This window comes from Quercus suber, unplaced genomic scaffold, assembly GCF_002906115.3.
Source record: "Quercus suber isolate HL8 unplaced genomic scaffold, Cork oak 2.0 scaffold_1002, whole genome shotgun sequence".
In the NCBI taxonomy this organism is placed as follows: domain Eukaryota; kingdom Viridiplantae; phylum Streptophyta; class Magnoliopsida; order Fagales; family Fagaceae; genus Quercus; species Quercus suber.
Genome location: NW_027070417.1, coordinates 50,937 through 69,399, shown reverse-complemented (window position 1 = coordinate 69,399; position 18,463 = coordinate 50,937). Strand labels below are relative to the sequence as shown.

The window sequence follows — 18,463 nt, the reverse complement described above, 5'->3', positions numbered from 1 at the left end:
GGAAAAGAAAAGAGAGAGAGAGGGAGTTTGGGAGAGTGAAGTGTGAAAGAATTCAGAAGAGAGAGAGAGGGGGGGGGGGGGCGGAGAGCCTTTTTTTTAATTGTTTTTGTAGAACTCAATTTTAATAAAATCAAGTTCTATGTGGCACTTTCCGGCTTCCACCGTGGCACAAAGCACATGGAACTCGATTTTAACGATATCGAGTTTTACTCAAAACTCTATTTTATCAAAATCGAGTTTCAAAACAGGGACGTATCCCTAAATAGTTTGAAAAGAGGGACAAACTACTACATAGTTTATAAATTAGGGGCAAATGCCCATTTTCCCCATGCTTTTAGTGTTTCATTTGTTAAGTCATACTTTTTTTATCCGAAGCAATTAATAGGGACTCTTTTGACACACATTTCAAAATTTAAAGACTAAACCTAAATATTTGAAAGGCAATGAAATAAATGTTGACGAGCAAATATATAATTAAATCAATCTAGAATTTTTCTAGGACCACTACTTTTTTATTTTCCTATTTTGGTCCCCAAAACTAAAAAAAATGTTTTTGTTTTAGTCTCTACCATTATATCACTAATGAAAATTGCATATGTGGCAGACAAACTACACTGTTGGCAAGCATAAAGTTTATGTGACCATTAAAATAATATTAAAAAAATGTATTTGGCATTTAAAAATGCCACATCATCATCCTAATAATAAAAGAGCCACATCAGAAAAAACAATAAAAACAAAATTCTAAACTTGTGATTTTTTTAAAAATAAATTAAATAATTTTTTTTTTTCATTTTTTTTTGGAATAACATATTCTTCATGTTCTTCCCTAGAAAACATTCTTCCTCAAATAACATGTTCGCAAAAAATTAAAAAAAAAAATCAAGTTTTTCTTTTATTTTCTTGCATTTTCTTAGCAACCAAACTCATTAAATCACCAAAACACTAAAACCTAGCAAATCAAACCGAAATGAAAAACTTCAACTATACAAGCCAAACCCATATGAAAACCTAGCCAAATCTTTCAATTTCTCAATACAAGCCAAACTCATATGAAATTGAGAAGCCAAACCTATATGAAATCGAGAACAAAACCGAAGGAAGATTTGAGACTACAAAACTGTGAAGCTGAGTCTTTGACCACCGCGACTCACCATCTCAACCTCCCTTTTGCAACCACCTACCACCACCATTACCATCTGTGATTTGCGACCACCACCGATCTTTGTTTCCATTTCACAACCACACTGATCTCAACCTCACCCAATAAATCATCGATCTTAGCCTCTCTTTCTAAACCAAATCAAATCGATCTCAAGGTATCTTTCTCTAACTCAGATCAAACCGATCTCACTCTCACACAGTCTCTCTCTCTCTCTCTCTCTCTCTCTAACCTAGATCAAACCGATCTTAGCTTCTCTCTCTCTAACCCAGATGAAACAAATCTCAACCTGTCACCCTCTCTCTAATCCAAATCAAACCCATCAAACCTAGATCCTATAACCACTTCAATCCCCACTAATCAAAGCATATCCTAAAACCTTAGAGAGAAAAAGAAATGAGAAAGATGGGTAAGAAAGAGTTTGATAAGTTAATTTAGGTTAGATTGAGAGAAATAGAGAGAGTGAGAGAGATTGCTGTGTCTTTGTGTTTGGTTGTTAAGGAAGTACCAAAATAAAAGTTAAAAAATTGATATGAATTGAAGTGTTTTTTTTTCTTTTTAATTCCGTATTTTTTTGGTTTAAAATTGATAAGTTAATTTAAAAAAAAAAATTTAAAAGCTTACCATAGATGTTGATGTGGCATTTTTAAAATACCAAATATATTTCTGTTATTATTTTAAAGGTCATTTTAGCTTTATGCTTGTCAACGGTGCAGTACATCATCTATGTATGAAATTTTCGTTGGTGAAATAACAGGGGAATAAAATAAGAATGATTTTTCAATTTGGGGACCAAAATATAAGAACCAAAAAGCTATTAATTTTTTTTTTTTTTTAAAATATTTAAAAGCAGTCGATGAACGAATGATGTAAAGAAGAAATGAAATGCAGTGCAGCAGCAGCAGGCGTTGGGCAGTCCGCCCTCTGAGTCATCCGAATCGTGTGAACAAAATCTTATTGTTATTATTCAGGCCCCAACGCCTCTCTTTCTCATCTTCTTCTTCTTCTTCTTCACGCACTAATATCATATTAAAAAGTCAGTCTGAATCTGAAACCCACATAAACACAATCATAATGGAGGACGAGGTTTCAAAACAGAAGCAGAAGCAGGCAACGAGTAGAAGCATGGAGTTCCTCTCCAGCAAGCCCTACGTCCCTCCTCAGTGGGCCTCTCATCTCAATCCTATCCCTTCTCACATCTTCTCTCTTGCCCACGTAACGTAACCTAACCTAACCTAACCAACACAAACAAAACTCTTAACTCTCTTTTATTATATTGGATTTTGGAATTGTTTTCAATTTTGTTTTTGTTCCTTTCAGCTTCCCACTCCAATTCACAAATGGAACCTTCCTAATTTGCCGAACAACACCGAGGTCTGGTTGAAGGTGAAGAATTTCCTTTCTTTTTCAATCTATATGACAAAACCAACCAACCAACCAATCCAATTGCTTGCTTGCTGAGTATATGTATATGTACATATAGCGTGATGACCTTTCAGGAATGCAATTGAGTGGAAACAAAGTGAGAAAATTGGAATTTTTGATGGCAGAAGCGGTGGCACAGGGTGCTGACTGTGTCGTCACAATCGGAGGCATCCAGAGCAACCACTGCCGTGCTACTGCTGTCGCTGCCAAATATCTTCATCTTGATTGCTTTCTCATACTAAGAACTTCTAAGGTCCAACACTCAACAACCATCATTTTCTCTTTATTATTATCATCATCTTCTTCTTATACCATCATAAAATTGCAGGTCCTTGTGGACAAAGATCCTGGATTGACTGGCAATCTCCTGGTTGAGCGTTTAGTAGGAGCTCATGTTCACCTTATTTCAAAAGAAGAATATGCGAAACTCGGAAGTGTGGTCTGTTTGTTCTGTACCAATGCATTTCGTTTTACTGCCATGCGTTTCTTACTTTGCTGTTACTACTTTTTACATCTCAACTTCAAAAACTTCGTTCTTTATGTCATACTATACTTTACCGCCATGCATCTTTCAATGTTTATTGGATGTTTTTTAAACAATACCTAAAATCAAGTCCAGTCCCACTTGAATTCATAACTTCAAGTTAGTTTTCAGGACTTATGGATTTCTCCCGTATTCTACAACATTTTCACAATAGCAATAAGTAGCTAGGACCCTTTTCATTGACCTTGTTGGCCAATCGTACAAGGTTTAGGGCAAAAGTACATTGACAAATAACCAATTGCCCCAAAAGCTTAAACTATTATTCAATCATTTAACTATAATTCTAACACTCCCTCTCACAAGTGGCCCCGAATCTCCCTTAATAATTAGGGCCAAACACGTGAGATTTTTAAGTGGGAGGTAGAGAGGAGACAATGTTCAAACCCAAGAGCACTTATAATGAGACCACTATAAACTATGAATTCTCCTAAAAGCTTGAGCTGTTAGAATGGTGAATTTAATTACTTTAATCATAATTCTAACAGATGTGAATCTTTCTTTCCTAGTTAAGGATGCAATTAAGAGAAAGAAAAAGAAAAAAGAAAAAAAAAATCTTTCTGCTTCAGTAGAATGGTAGATAATAAGTGAGATTCTTTGCTAGGAAACCTCTCTTGCAGTTCCTTTTTCCTTCCTGGTTGTCCTCTCATTATCTGCTCCCCTGATTGCTGTCAATGACGACTCTATATCCATAAGATCGATCGTATAAATGTTATAAGGTGTCTAATTCATTGATTTGCCTTCTTTCATTTTTACTTTTTCTCTCTAGAACCTTGCTTTGAATGATCATAGTTACTAAATGGACAAGTTAGCCATGCCGTATCAATGTTGTTTTCCTTTGATATTTTTTTAGTCATCCTTTTTGCTTTTGACCATTGGAGTGATTCTATGTGGCTGAACTAGTAAAATGAAATTTGTTACCTCAAGCAATTAGGTGAGATAACACATTGTCTACTGATTTATAGGACTCTCCTAAGCTACATATGACAGACTATATTACTGTTGTTTACCAATATATTTTTTTGGATATTAATAAACTGGTACTTTTTTCCATTGCTAATATACTTAGTAATTTTCATTGTTCATATGAACTTTAATCTCAGACTCTTACTAACCTCTTAAAAGAAAAGCTGCTAAATGAAGGAAGAAGGCCGTATGTTATTCCTGTTGGTGGATCAAACTCCCTAGGGACCTGGTGAGATTGGGTCACTGATGTCTATGTTATTCTATTTTTCCATTTGATTCTATTGTTTGGGAGTAATAATGTTGTAATTTGAAAATTATAGTAAACTTTCCTTGTAAGCTATTTGTAAATGAAATAATTAATATCTTATGCTTTACACTCTATCAAATTGGTCTCTGGTCAAAGACCATCGGAACCTGTTTGATACCTGAAAGAAGACTTGGGAAAGCATGCGAGTAGACTTTTAAGTAATCCTGGTTATGCTGCAAATTTCATGGCCATGGGGTGACTCTAGAGTATTTTACCAAATCTTGGGAAATATATTTTTTATTTTGTGTTTCTTTGTTTACACAGTAACTGATGTAAGGTACAAAGTGGAAAGAACGATTTGGATTCACACACACACACACATATATGTATGTATGTATGTATGAATCTGGAAGTGAGTGGTGAGTTTGTAGTTGCAAAATACGGCTTCTTGTTTTGCCTCTCAGGAGCTTGGTTGTTGTAATCATTTATTTTTCTGTATTATTATTTGCTCTTTGGGGGGGAAGGGTGGGGTTGTTTAGGTACATTTCAAAAGTAGGATCTACTTTGTGGCAAGGAATAATTGAAGTTCTGAATTTATAGGAGGTCTTGTGATTTTCCCTTTAGGAACCAATTTCCATATCCTTATTTGATGACAGATAGGCAATAGCTTGCCAATTTCTTTTCCTGGAAATCATCTGGTCCTTGGTCTTTGTTCCAACAAACGAAATGTGGTGATGAAGAATTTCCAAATTTCATCTACTTTCTAGAAAAAATTTATTTTATTTTAGTTTATGATGCAGTGAGGAGGAAGGATGCCCTGTCCTTGTGACTGAAGTTGTTTCCCAGTCTACTTTTTGGTCTCTGGCAAGAATCTGTGGGAAAGGAGTGCCAACTTTTTCAATGCTTCTTCCTCCTAATATATGATTATGTAAACATCCTTGTTGGATGAGATTTTATGAGGGGCCAATTGAACTAGAGGCTAAAGCTAATGCGGAAGATGCAAGAAGATTTTTATTTAGTATTATTTATGTTTGCCAGTCAATTGTATTTTTATGTTTTAGGTCCTAATAGTTTATTAGGCTATTAGTATTTTAATATTTTGAAGCAATATTATTTTCGTAATAAGGCAATTAGGGTTTTTTATGCCATTTAGAAATAGGGTTTAGCAATCATTTATAAGCAAACTATTGTACTTCTTTTGAAGATAGTTGATATTTTGATAGATGAAAAAAATGGCATTTTGGTCTCTCTTTGGTCTGGTGCTGACTTCAGTACCACCTTAGGTGCTGACTCCAAGTCAGACCTAGGTAGTAACTCCTAGGTCATATCCCTTTACTTTCCTGTTGTTTTGTTTTGTTCTGGTTGTCCTGCGTCAATAGCTTTGGTAAAATGGTGGATTATTTGTTGTTATGTCAAACAGTCAATTGTTCAATTTTCAGTTGTTATCAACCTGCATCAGCAGTTTGGTCTGTCTTCTGTTTTGCTGAATGGTCTTTGATAGCTGAATGATTTTTTTGGTCTCAAATACTCTTTTTTTTTTTGGGTAAATCTTATTTTATTTAGTTTGAGAGGAGAAAGCATACGTTTTTATGCTTTGCATACATGGAAGGAATCAAAAGAGTTGATTGTTTAATAGTGTTTTTTTTATGGCAGCAATAAGGCGGTGGAAATGGTGAAAAGTTTTTGCTCCTGTGAGCTCTTGGAATCCCCTAGATTCCAAGGACTTTCCAATTAGGTTTCTTAACAATGATCAGGCTGATTTGATTTTCCAAAGAGGTTCAGGTTGGGTTTTGGTTTGTCTTCTGCTTTTTTTTTTTCCTTTGTAGATTTTGGGCTCCATGAGGAAGTTTGTGACCTAGGTGCTCTGCTACTGTATAATTATTGTGTTTTGGCCGTTTTGGGGCCCAAGGTCAGTTTTAGTCACCTTTGACTCTCCATTAGGCATTCCACTTCTGAATATTGTGTGTAGTTTGGTGATGCCCACTTGGCATCTCTTTAATAAATTATTCTAGAAAATTGAAAAGTGATCTGAAGTACTAGTTGCCAATTTTTCTTAATTACTTCTCTCATCCTTTCTTCCTTTTCTCTCTTTTTGTGTGTGATAAAAAGAACAAACAGTGTGTGTGGTTGTGCACTTCCCTATAAATTTGCACTTAAAATCAATTTCTTTCATGCTGAGTTCTGTCATTTTCTTCTTCCCCCACAAGTTCCCTTTGATTTCCTTTTCAAATCTTGTTTTTTAATAAGGATTTCCTGTTCAGATCTTATTATACTTGCTGTCTACTTGTTAACTTTTGTATGTGATATTGTTTTGTTCAGGGTCTATTATTTTGTCCTTTTTCCTTAATTTCTTGTTCTAATCTTATTATAATTGCTCTCTCCATACTAACTTTTTCATATGATGTTGTTCTGTTCAGGGGTTATATTGAAGCGATCCGGGAGATTGAGCAGCAACTTCAGATTGGGACTAGCCAGATAAAATTTGATGATATTGTTGTAGCCTGTGGCAGGTTCCACTCTATTCCATCTATTAATATTTTCCGCTGCCAACAATTCCTCCACCCCCCCCGCCCCCTCAACTTCTCTTTAATTAGTGACATGGGATAATTTAAACCCAAAGAAGGCCCATTAGTCCATTTTGTTAGCCTTTTTCCAAGACCTGTCTTTAACTCTTTGAATATGTTTTGTTGTCATTATGTCTTTAGAATTTTAAAAGGTCATGCTACATTGAGGGAAATCTGCTTGTTTTCTGGTGTTTCTTTGCGTTCTTGAAAATGTTTTGAATTTTTTTTTCTCTCTTTTCTGCATTTGGCTTGTACGGAAAATCACAAATCTTCCGATTTTTTTTTATTTTTTTTTTATTTTTTTTATATATAGATATTAAATAACACCCTTTTTTCACCACTTAAAAATATTAATACAAAACATCTAAATCAAGCAAAAAATAAGCACACTCTAAATAAAATTATTGAAAATTACATTTATAAGCACAATCAAAACATGAGTGCAACCAAAAAAAAAAAAAAACTAAAAAAATTAGTAAAAGCTATCAACTAAACTTACCTATGAATTATGTTGTACAGAGTAGGGTGTATCAGGGGAAGAGGTGACCCAGGAAGAGGGTATGGGCTATTGACATTGCATGGACAAGGATACAAATGGAATGTGAGAGGGTCTTAATGATCAATGAAAATGTATGGGGGCAGAGAATATGTTTTGTGAATAAAGAGGAGACAATCTATCTACAAGAAACCAAAATAGAAATCACGACTAAAGAAATACTAAGGAGTATATGTCCAATGGTAAATTGGTGGGTGTTGGGGGCAGTTGGGAGTGCTGGTGGAATATTGTTGATTTTTGATAAACGTTCAGTAGGATAGTTGACTATGTAGTAGGTGAATTCTCTGGGTTTTGTGAATGTTTAGAAATGTGGAGGTGATTTTGAGTGAACTACAGTTATCTATGGCCCAAATGATGTAGGATGAGGCCAAATCTATGGTAAGGGCTAAAAGGTGTTAGAAGGAGATGAGATGTAGCTTGGTGCTTAAGGGAATTTCAATGTGGTGTGACTTCTATGTGAAAGATGGAATTGCCAGACTTTTTCCACAAGCAATGCAAGGCTTGTCCAAATTTATTAATGTACTCGAGTTGTAAGACTTTTCATTATAGGGCCTTTTTCTCCTTGGGTAACCAGGACCAACTGTCTCTTTCTCACATTGATCGTTTTTTGGGTGTCATTGATGTGGAAGGAATAGTTCAGAGGTTGTTGGCACATTTAGAGTTAGATGTTCATACTGTCTAGCTGGGTTGAGTACAGGTTAGTGTTCATTTGGTTTTGAGAACATGTGACTACAAGTATCTGCTTTTGCGGAAAATGTGAAAATTTGGTGGGAAGGCCATAGGGTGATGGACTCTGCTAGTTTTGTCCGGACAAAGAAGCTTTCCAAAGTGAAAGGTGATCTGAAAAAGTGGAATAAGGAGGGTTGTGGAGATATTGATGTGCAGAAAAACAAAATTATAGATGAGTTGTTGAGGCTTGATTTAAAGGAGGAGGGTGGCTTGAATGATGAAGAAAGGAGCAAACATGATTTGAAGACTCTGTTAAAAAAGATTGCTTTGATGGAGAAAATGGTTGGAGACAAAACTCTAGGGCATTACAGTTGAAGGGAGGAGATGATAACATGAAGTTTTTTCACAGATTGGTCAATTGGTGTAGATGCTCAAATTTTATTGGTAATATTGATGTGTATGGTGTAGTTTTGACTAAAGTTTTGCACAAAGATTGATTGGCAGCCTAAGGTGGAAGGCCTTGAGTTTGCTGGGATGAAGAGAGTGAATGGCTTGAGAGTTTATTTGATGAGGATGAAGTTCTCTTAGTTTTTAAATCTATGAGTGCGGATAAGGCCCTTTTTCCTGGCAGATTCTTCGTAGCCTTATTCCAAAGATGTTGGGAAGTGATAAAAGAAGACGTGATGAAGTATTTACATGAGTTTCATATGGAGGGATCTTTTGAGAGGAGGTAAATGTGCTTCATTGATAGCTTGGGTTCCAAAGAAGCTAGGTGCATCTAATATTAGGGTCTGTTCAGTTGTTGACAATTTTTAATCTCAACAATTATAAATTCTTTAAACTCTCAAGAATTAAAATTCTCAAGAGTTGACATTTATGTTATTTGGATATACTTAGATTTTTGAATTTATATCTTATTATAAAAACACAATATTAAAGAATATAAATTTGAATTATTTAAAATAATCAAATTGAGTACATTTACTTAAGCAATGCTAGTTAAGTGGCTATGGAGGTTCACCTGAAAGAATAATCATTCTTGGAAGCAGGTAGTGACGTTAAAATATGAAGGAGAGGGGGATTAGATTTCTAGTTCGATTTGTACAATACATAGGCTAGTAGTTTGAAGGTCATTAGAGAGGGATGATATAGCTTGTGTAGTTTTGTTAGTTTTAGGGTTTGGGGATGGCAAAAGAGTCATTATAATTGGTTCTCCAACTCTAACCTACTGTCCTTATTCCTTGAACTATTTCAGCTTGCTATGAATAAAAATGCCAGGGTCTACAAGTATATAGAGATGACAAATGGTTGACTGCATTGGAATTCAATTTTTGTGAGGTATGCTTAGGATTGGAACTGGAGTCATTCATTAATTTTTTTGAGGTGATGTATTCTACCCAGATAAGTGTGGATATGAAGGACAAGGTGTTTTGGAAATTAAGGAAAAATGGGTGTTTCCGTGTTTGCTTATATTGTAAGGCATTGAGAGAGAATGATGTCTCAGATTTCCCTTGGCAGGAAATTTGGAAGGTGAAGGCTCCTTTGAGGGTGGCTTTCTTTGTGTAGATGGTTTTTTTGGCATCGATACTCATTATAGATATCTTCATGAAACAAGTTATGCTCATTGTGAGTCAATGTGATGTGCAAACATGATGAAGAGCATGTTGATCACTTGGTCTGCATTGCCTGATGGTGAGGAAGTAATGGTATTTCATATTTGTGGTTTTTGCAGTAAAGTGGGTGATGCCTAAAGTAGGGAGAGGAGTGCTTCAATGCTAGCGTCATAGACCTATTCCTTTTAGAAATAGGGTTTGAAATGTAGTGTCGTAGGACCTTTGATGGGCTAGAATTGTATATCGAGAAGTTAAAATCCCAATTTGTTGGAATTCTTTCTTTTGGATATCCTTGGATGGGAGTAGAGACCTTTCAAATTTGTGTAATTTCATACTCTTTCTACTCTTAATTTTGCTAGGTTACTTATGGGTATACAACTTGTATACTCCATTTTTTACTCATTGTACTATTTGTAATTGTTGTTTACGGTGAAGGTGTTTAGGGTTTGATAAGTCAACCCTAACACATAAAATATTATTTATATATAAAGAAGTACATGATATTACTGTTTTGCCCCTATTACTCATAACACTCTCCTTCAAGCTGGAGAATATATATCATACAGTCCTAGCTTGTAAAAAATAAACCCAAATGACTCTTACATAAAGTTTTGGTAAACATATTAGCAATCTAGACTCTTGTAGAAACATATGGAATAACAATTATACCATCTTCTACTTTCTCCTGAGTAATATGACAATCTACTTCAATATGCTTGGTTCGCTCATGGAACACAGGATTAGAGGTAATGTAAATTGCTGCTTGATTATCACAATGTATAGTCATAGGCAGCTTCACAACAAGTCTTAATTCCTCAAGTAAATGCTTAATCCACATAAGCTCACATGATGTGTGTGCCATGGCTCTATACTCAGCCTCTGCACTAGATTTGGCAACAACAGTTATTTTTCTTACTTCTCCAAGTAATCAGATTTCCTCCTAGAAAAGTGCAATGCCCGGTAGTGGATTTTCTATCTGATGGTGATCTAGCCCAATCAGCATCAATGTAGGCTTCTTCCCGTAGGTGACGATTAGCTTTATACAAAAGACCATGGCCTAGATGTGCTTTAAGATACCTCACAATCCGAATAACTGCCTCCCAATGTGGAAGGCGAGGATCTTAACAGGGACTCCATAAAAGGGTCAAAACTTCCACTTCTGTGGAAGAGCCTTGATGTAGGACAGATTTGAAACCTCAAAGGGCCTAACTTTTCCCAAACTTTGGAATTTCAAATCACCTTTTAAAACAATCCCTTAAATCCTTATTTCTGCTGCTACATCCAAAAGTTGTGCTACCTATCCTTCTCTGTTTCAGCCACTCTTCATCCCTTGAACCCTATCTTTTCCAAACACTACTCAATTGACAAACTCTAGATACCACTCAGAATCCCTGAAGCCACAAATTTAAACCCAAAAGGCAGTAGACCATCAGCTGGCAGAGTTCCCTGAATCTGTCATACATTAAGCTATGGTTAATGTGCAACCAGTGATTGGTAATGCAATTGAAAATCTGATGCCACAATATGCTTTTCTGCAGTTTCACATTTTGACTATAGAGGATAAAGTTCTAGAAAGTGAGCAGGTTGAGTCCATGGCACAATCAGCCATTTCTTTGGCATAGATTCAATTAAGGAAAGATTTGGTGCCAATTTAAGTAGCAAGGACTAAAGTTATCTTTCCATATGTTAGTGTACTTTGTAATATAATGGCTGTCATGAGTTTAGGATTTGTTTCAATAATTTTCTTTTTAAGTTTCTTCATAAGTCTTTATGTTTATTTTACTAAGAAGTAAAATCATCAGTGTCTCCCTAATTCTTATTCTTAGGATTAAAACCATTCATATTACATCAGTACCAAGTTGAGTAGACACCACCTTATTTTTATGTTTGGTACCAACACACCTCTATGAATTTCCATTGCCTAGTTAGTGACTCTATGCAACCGAAATGACTTCACTGAGCTAGATTTCCTCTTAAATTAATTTATACATTTTGCTTTTATGTTATAGCAACTTATGTTGGCGCTCCTTCAAAGAAAAGTTGGTTTTGTTCTAGCAAACTTATATGGGACTTTCTACCTCACAATAATGATTATTCAGCTTAAATTTTTATTTGTGGGGAGTTGTGATGATTTTACGTCTACCCATTTAATATGTAATAGTGTTGAATTTCAGTGGGGGCACAATTGCTGGTCTATCATTGGGATCATGGCTGAGTACACTAAAGTCAAAGGTTTGTCCTTCTCAATGTAGTTTCTTATTTGCTATTGTTGACCTATCAATTAATTTCAATTCTACATTTCACCATTTGTAGGTCCATGCATTCTCAGTTTGTGATGACCCTGATTACTTCTACGACTTTGTTCAAGGCCTACTTGATGGACTTGAAGCTGGTGTTGACTCACATGATATTGTTAAAATTCAAAATGTAAGTGTTTAAGTATATTAGCAGAGGTCCTTTATGAAAATGTATTTTTCTGTTTCATTGCTGAGCTGCTGTCATTTGCCCCGCTTGGTGCATGTGTAACTTACCAATCAAAGAGAGAGAGAGAGAGCTTTTCAATAAACATGCATTATGTGGCTGCATTAATTGTATTGCCTGCTCTCTAGTTTTACATAAATGGAAAGGAAACAATTTTTTTTCCCTTATTTAATGTAGGTGGGTGGGTTGTAATGCCTTAGAGAGTTAGAAAGATAATGTTGTGTTATAGGGGTTATACCCGTGTTGGATGAGTGGTACTCTTCGAAAAGAGCCTGAATATTCAAGTGGTTAGGTGTCCCTACCAGCTGTCACCATTAGAATATTCATTATCCTATTAAAACCACCTCTTCCATATAAATGGAATGAATAATCCACTGGCTAACATTCTTGATTTTCAAGCTCCTCCTTTTCTATAATATATCATTCTCTTTTTCTTCAATGTATTGGTGCATGAGTATGTGAAGGCATGCACCTTTGTCTACACACTTCTTTAGAACATTGGTTGGTATTCTAGCACATGTTTTTTTTTTGGGTGGGGGGTGGGAGGGTGTTGCTTTCATACTTTTCACATATTATACTGTACCCTCATGGAAATAGTTTGTTTCTGCTCAATCTGGAAAATTAATGCTGAAGTGTTATGTTGAGTTTTCTGTTTCATTCTCATTTTTCCCTGCTTGGATGGTGGCGGGTTAGTATTCCCAGAAACAGTAGGTCTATTCCAGAGATCTATGGGTTGTAATGTTTCTAGTAAACTAATGGTCAAACCTGAAAAATCTCAGTGTTCACTGACGACAATGTTTATGCTATTATATAATGGACAATGATTCATTTTAGAAGTTTGTAGTTAAATGATTAAATTTACCATATTCCAATAGCTTAAACTTTTGGGACAATTTGCAATTTAACATGATATCAGAGCAGGAGATCTTGAGTTCGATTCTTATCTCTTTCACTCTACATCTCAGTTAAAATCCCATGTGTCACCTATTAAAAGGGGGAGTTTGAGCCCACGCGTGAGAGGGAGTGTTAGAAGTCTGTGGTTAAATAATTAAATTTGCCATATCCCAATAGCTTAAGCTTTTTGAGACAATCGGTAATTTAACAATTCACTCACACATGTTATCTGTATGAATTTGCCTACTTCAGTAATCAGGCTGAGGATGCTGTTTAATTGGTTATAAAACAGGAAGTAAATTTATTATTATCTTCTTACAGGCCAAAGGTCTGGGCTATGCAATTAACACCCCTGAGGAGCTTAAATTTGTTAAGGAAGTTGCTTCAGCGACTGGGGTTGTTCTTGATCCAGTATACAGGTATAATATTTTGCAAACCTTCATCTTTCTTCACACAGGTGATTATTACAGAAGATTCCTCAACTAATAAGATCAGTTTTTGGCTAGAGAAAGATAAGTGTTATTTCATGATAAGCAGAAAAAATGTTTTACATATACATCATTTGCACAAAGCTTGTGTTATATTATATGGCAAAGTTGTATTGGTGGTGAACGTTTTAATTTAAGGTAATGTGAAAAACCCAAACGTGAAAAATTATGTAAAAATTTACCGTGTCCCATCACTATCCACTTAAAAACCTCAATCATATGTATAACCATATTGCTCTTTTGTTGGTCAATCGCTTTCCATCGGCTTTTTTAAAGCTCCAGGAGATTAAGGCAACATAACCTCCTTTCACCATTGTTTTTTATTCTTAATATTGAGATTCTAAGTAGAATGTTGGTGAAAGTTGTGGAACAGGGTTATGCCTCATGCTTTCAAGTTGGGAATAACTCGGATAATAGCTTGCTTATTTATTCTCTCCTATTTGTTGATGACACCATACTTTTTTGTGAAGAAATTTTGAACATCTTTACATCCAAGTTTTTTTTCTAGTCTTTTCAAGTGGGTTTAGGCCTAAAAGTGAATTTGCGTAAGGACCTAAGGAACCTTAGGAATCAACACCTAAGGCGTTAGGAGCCAGGACCTAACAATTGGAAAAATATCCTAGCTGAATTTCATTAATCACGTCTATCTTTCAATACAAATAAATCATTCTCTTAAATAGAGCTAGAGATAAAGATAACATACCAAAATTAATTTTAACCAAACTCAAATACTAATACTTATCTAATCTAAAAAATAAACAGAGGAATCCCAAACAAATCCTACTACGTAAGAAATCCAATCTAATTAAGTGTGCTGTCCTCATCAACTCTCCCGGGGTGGGGAAGAGCAAAATAGCCCCAGTTAGGGAGGTTGAAGGAAGAGAAGACCTGGCAAAAATATGTTGTTGTAGAATTGGGAGTTTACCAATAATTATCTGTGCCTTTGGGATCTTTTTCAAGGTGAGAATGGCTCAAAATCCTACTTTAGAGAAGATAGAGCTAACACTTGAAAGGTGAAAGAAACTTGGGGGTTTATGAGTGAGAAAATGGCACACTTCTAGCCAAGTTTTGACAGATAAATATCTTTGGAGATAGGCAGTGGAAGGAAATCAGCTATGGCAATGGGTTGTCTGATTAAAAAAATATGGACCAGATTGGGGCAATGGACAACCAGGGCTGTAAGGAGGCCATATGGTTGTAGTTTTGGCAAAGCATCCAACGAATTGGGAGAGATTTGCAGGCTAGGATTCTAGAGTTACTAAATGCTATTATAAATAGCCGCTTGAGTTGTACTCAGCCTTTTCTTATCTATTTTATGAATATTTCATGAGCTCTTTGAGCCTAGAATATGATTTTTGATTGTTCTAACTTAAGTCCTATTATCTTCTTTGTTTTAATGTTGCTTGTTGCTTGAATTTATTCTTAAACCCTTCTTATACACTAGACCTAAGTTCTCCTAACCGCATCATTATTACGAGGTCATAAGAGGTTCCACTAGAGTGTTCTTTCCTTGTAAGGGAGTTTGGTGTAATAATACTCTGAAAAAAGTAGCTTTCTTTGTATGGACAGCTCAGAAAATTTTTTGACATCGTATTCAAGAGGCATCATATTGGTGAACTGGTGTTGCATGTGTAGATTTAGTGGTGAGACAATGGACCGTTTTTTAGCGCATAGGGATGTAACTCTTGAGTTCTGGTATCGACTTCTTTCTATGTTTGTGGTCCATTGGGTGTTGCCATAGACCATTGCAGAGTTGTTCTTTGGATGGTGGAATTGGGTTGGGAAACATGGAAGCTATCTGTGGTGGAATAGGACCCCATTATGTCTAATGTGGATACCTTGGAGGGAGATGAATAATTGCACTTTTAATGGAGCAGAGGCTTTAGTTATTGAGTTGGAATCTTTGTTTGAGTTGTCTCATTGCATGGGAATTAGTGACAGGCATTCAGTGGTAGATTTTTAGACTTTCATTCAGACTTATTCTTCTTTATTTTTTTTCCCTGTACAATTCTTTAGAAGAATTTGTGTATACAGCTGGTATACAAAAAATTACTTCTCTTCATCAATAAAAGCATTATTTATCTATAAACATACATCCAAATTTGCAAGTAGTCCTAAACCCTATAAGTTGCTTTCCAGACAGATTTGGTATCGCAGCCCTTTGTCTCAAGTCTATTTTGGTATCAAAGCCAAAGATTCTAAAAAATTTTGGATGGATTGGTAGGAAGAGTTGAATTATCATGATAATGAGGATAAGGCCCTCTTTGATTATGGATTCTATACTTTGATTATTTGATTATGAAGAAGTTGGGCCTTGGTGTGATGACAAGTGTCTTCCATCAGAAGTGACAAGTCGTGGGTTTGAGTTTGGGGATTAGCCTCTCCAAAACAAATTGGGAGTAAGGCTCCCTATCATGACCTCTTCCAAACCCTGCAAAAAGTGAGAGTTTTGTGCTCTAAGTAGGACTAATTTTATGATGAAGTTAAACAAAAGCACTTTCTCTAGCTTGCAACATAATTCCATTTTAGGCGGAGAGTGAGGTCATGGGTTGAAGAGCCATTGGATGTGTGTATAACTTATAAATAAATAAATAAAGCTTCCCAACATATTTTCTTTCTCTTTTCCCTTTACCTGGTATAACTAATAGATTTGAGAAACAACAATGAGATTTTTTGTGGGAAGGTGTTCGTGACTTAATTAAATATCACCCGGTTAATTGGAGTACAGTTGTTCCCCTGTGCACCACGTGGTATTGGGTGTCAAAAAACAGCTTTTAGTAGTTCCTGTCCAAGAATTGGTTATGGTGTGGAGAAGGGATCATCTTTAGCAAAGGCCTGTAGATAAAAAGTAGGGTATTTAATGGTGAAGGTGGTGCTCTGAAGAAGTTCCCAATCCTTATGGACAAAGCTTATGGAAAAATATTAGAAGTGGCTGGGTTAAATTCTCTAATCCTTAGATTTGATGTAGGGGGGAGTTCATTTGGTATGATTTATGGTGTAAAGATTCTTTACTAAAAGAGGCATTGCCCGAGCTCTTTTGAATTGCACATAATATAGATGCAACAGTGGGGGAGTGTATTAATTGGTCAAATGACATTATCCATTGGAATTTAAGCTTCTAGAGCAATAAAAGATTAGGAACTTGAATTTTAATTTGGCATGTTTCTTGATATTCTCTATTCTACCAAGGTTGAAAGAGAGGTAGAAGATAGATTGGTTTGGGTACCAGGCTGGAGCCATGAATTTGAAGTTAAGAGCCTAATTGGTTACTGTTTTTAGAATCAGTTTTCAAAAACAATAGAAAACTAATTTTTATTTTTTGAGAATAAGAACAAAAAATTTTCTTTCAGTGTTTTCAATACAAAAGTGCATTTGGAAATGAGCTAATACCTTATATAAGGCACTACGAGTGGAGGATGGTAATACTTTCCCTTGGAGAAGTATTTGAAAGGTCGAGGCATTGACTGCAGTGGCTTTCTTTGCATGCAAAAAAGCATTAGGAAAGATTTTGACATTGGATAATATGTGGAAGCATCATGTAGTTTTAGTCGATTGGTATTGCATGTGCAAGTAAAGTGGGAAAAGAACGGAACATTTCCCATGATGTTGCCCGAGAGGCAGGAGCTATGGACTTCGGTATTTCATTTGTTTATAATATTTTGGGTGATGTCTAGAATTGCGTTCGATCTGTTGGCATGCTAGAAAGGATGCATTGGGTTGCGTTGTAGTAGTGTTATTTGGAATGCAACTCATGTGTGCATTATGTGTTTTTAATTTATTTTAGGGAGGGTGAACATCAAAGTTTCTGTATTGGAACTGAAGCCCTAGTTTTTAGTGTCAATAAATGATTGGATGTCTGCTATTTTCTCCTTATCAAATTTGTTTTATTGATCTCTAAATTTTAGAGGCTATATTTTCTTCGAGTGTTTCCCATGTAGGGTTGCTTTTCATTTTATGCTTTTTATAATGTTTTGTGTACTCCGTAAGGATTAACTCTCGAATTTTTGGGTTGTGCGTTTCTTTTAGTGGGAAAGCTGCTTATGGAATGATAAAAGACATGACTGAGCATCCAAAGAAGTGGGAAGGCAGAAAGATCCTATTCATACACACCGGTGGACTACTGGGTTTGTTCGACAAAATTGAAGAGATGAATTCACTTGTTGGGAATTGGAGTCGAATGGATGTCCATGAAGACATTCCACGGAAAGATGGTATTGGAAAAATGTTTTAGAGAAACAAAACAAACATATATTGAAGTTCTTACATTGCATTATGCATGTAAAATAAGTTTGTACTCAACACATCAACGGATACTTCTTGATACTTCCAAGAGAGACATTCATGGTTTAAATCCTCCTACCCCTTATCATGAGATGTTTTACACACAAACATATACATACATGCATACATACATACATACAAATGGAGAGAGAGAGAGAGAGAGAGAGAGAGAGAGGCCAATAAGTTGTGTTATTCCATTAGATATTATTTCCTTTTGGGTTAATTACATTTTTGAAAACTTTAGGATGTAATAAATCAAATCTTACTGTATCTAAAGTAATAAATTAAACCATGAGATTTCAAAAAGTCATAAATTAAACATTGTGTTGTTTCAAAATTAGCACCTTAAAGTTTTAAAAATAACAAAATAAATATCAGTCCATGTAATTAGTGAAATTGCATTATTCTTGAAGTTTAATATGGGTTGAGGATGGGGGTTTAATTATTACTTTTCAAATCTTAGGGTTCTATTTGTTATTTGTTATTTTGAAAACTATAAAGTTTAATTTTTTTTTTTTCGAATTTTGAAAACTATAAAGTTTAGAGAGAGAGAGAGAGGCCAATAAGTTGTGTTAT

At 35.4% G+C, this 18,463-nt stretch overlaps 1 protein-coding gene across 1 annotated transcript; it reads left to right on the top strand.

The window, feature by feature from the left end:
* The first annotated feature begins 2,013 nt into the window (after positions 1-2,013).
* LOC112012087 (bifunctional D-cysteine desulfhydrase/1-aminocyclopropane-1-carboxylate deaminase, mitochondrial) lies at positions 2,014-17,959 on the top strand. Its single transcript, XM_024044450.2, has 10 exons — positions 2,014-2,377; positions 2,483-2,548; positions 2,646-2,840; positions 2,916-3,026; positions 4,232-4,323; positions 6,759-6,851; positions 11,918-11,975; positions 12,057-12,170; positions 13,440-13,537; positions 17,633-17,959. Exons 1-10 carry the CDS (start codon positions 2,048-2,050, stop codon positions 17,835-17,837), a joined length of 1,362 nt encoding a protein of 453 aa, XP_023900218.1. The 5' UTR covers positions 2,014-2,047; the 3' UTR covers positions 17,838-17,959.
* Positions 17,960-18,463: the final 504 nt, after the last annotated feature.

Bases quoted from the DNA above. Each gene is read 5' to 3' on its own strand.
- LOC112012087 (XM_024044450.2), top strand. From the start codon at position 2,048: ATGCAGTGCAGCAGCAGCAGGCGTTGGGCAGTCCGCCCTCTGAGTCAT. The intron at 6,852-11,917 runs GTTCCACTCTAT...GTTGAATTTCAG, and splicing joins ATTGTTGTAGCCTGTGGCAG to TGGGGGCACAATTGCTGGTC. The intron at 12,171-13,439 runs GTAAGTGTTTAA...ATCTTCTTACAG, and splicing joins ATATTGTTAAAATTCAAAAT to GCCAAAGGTCTGGGCTATGC.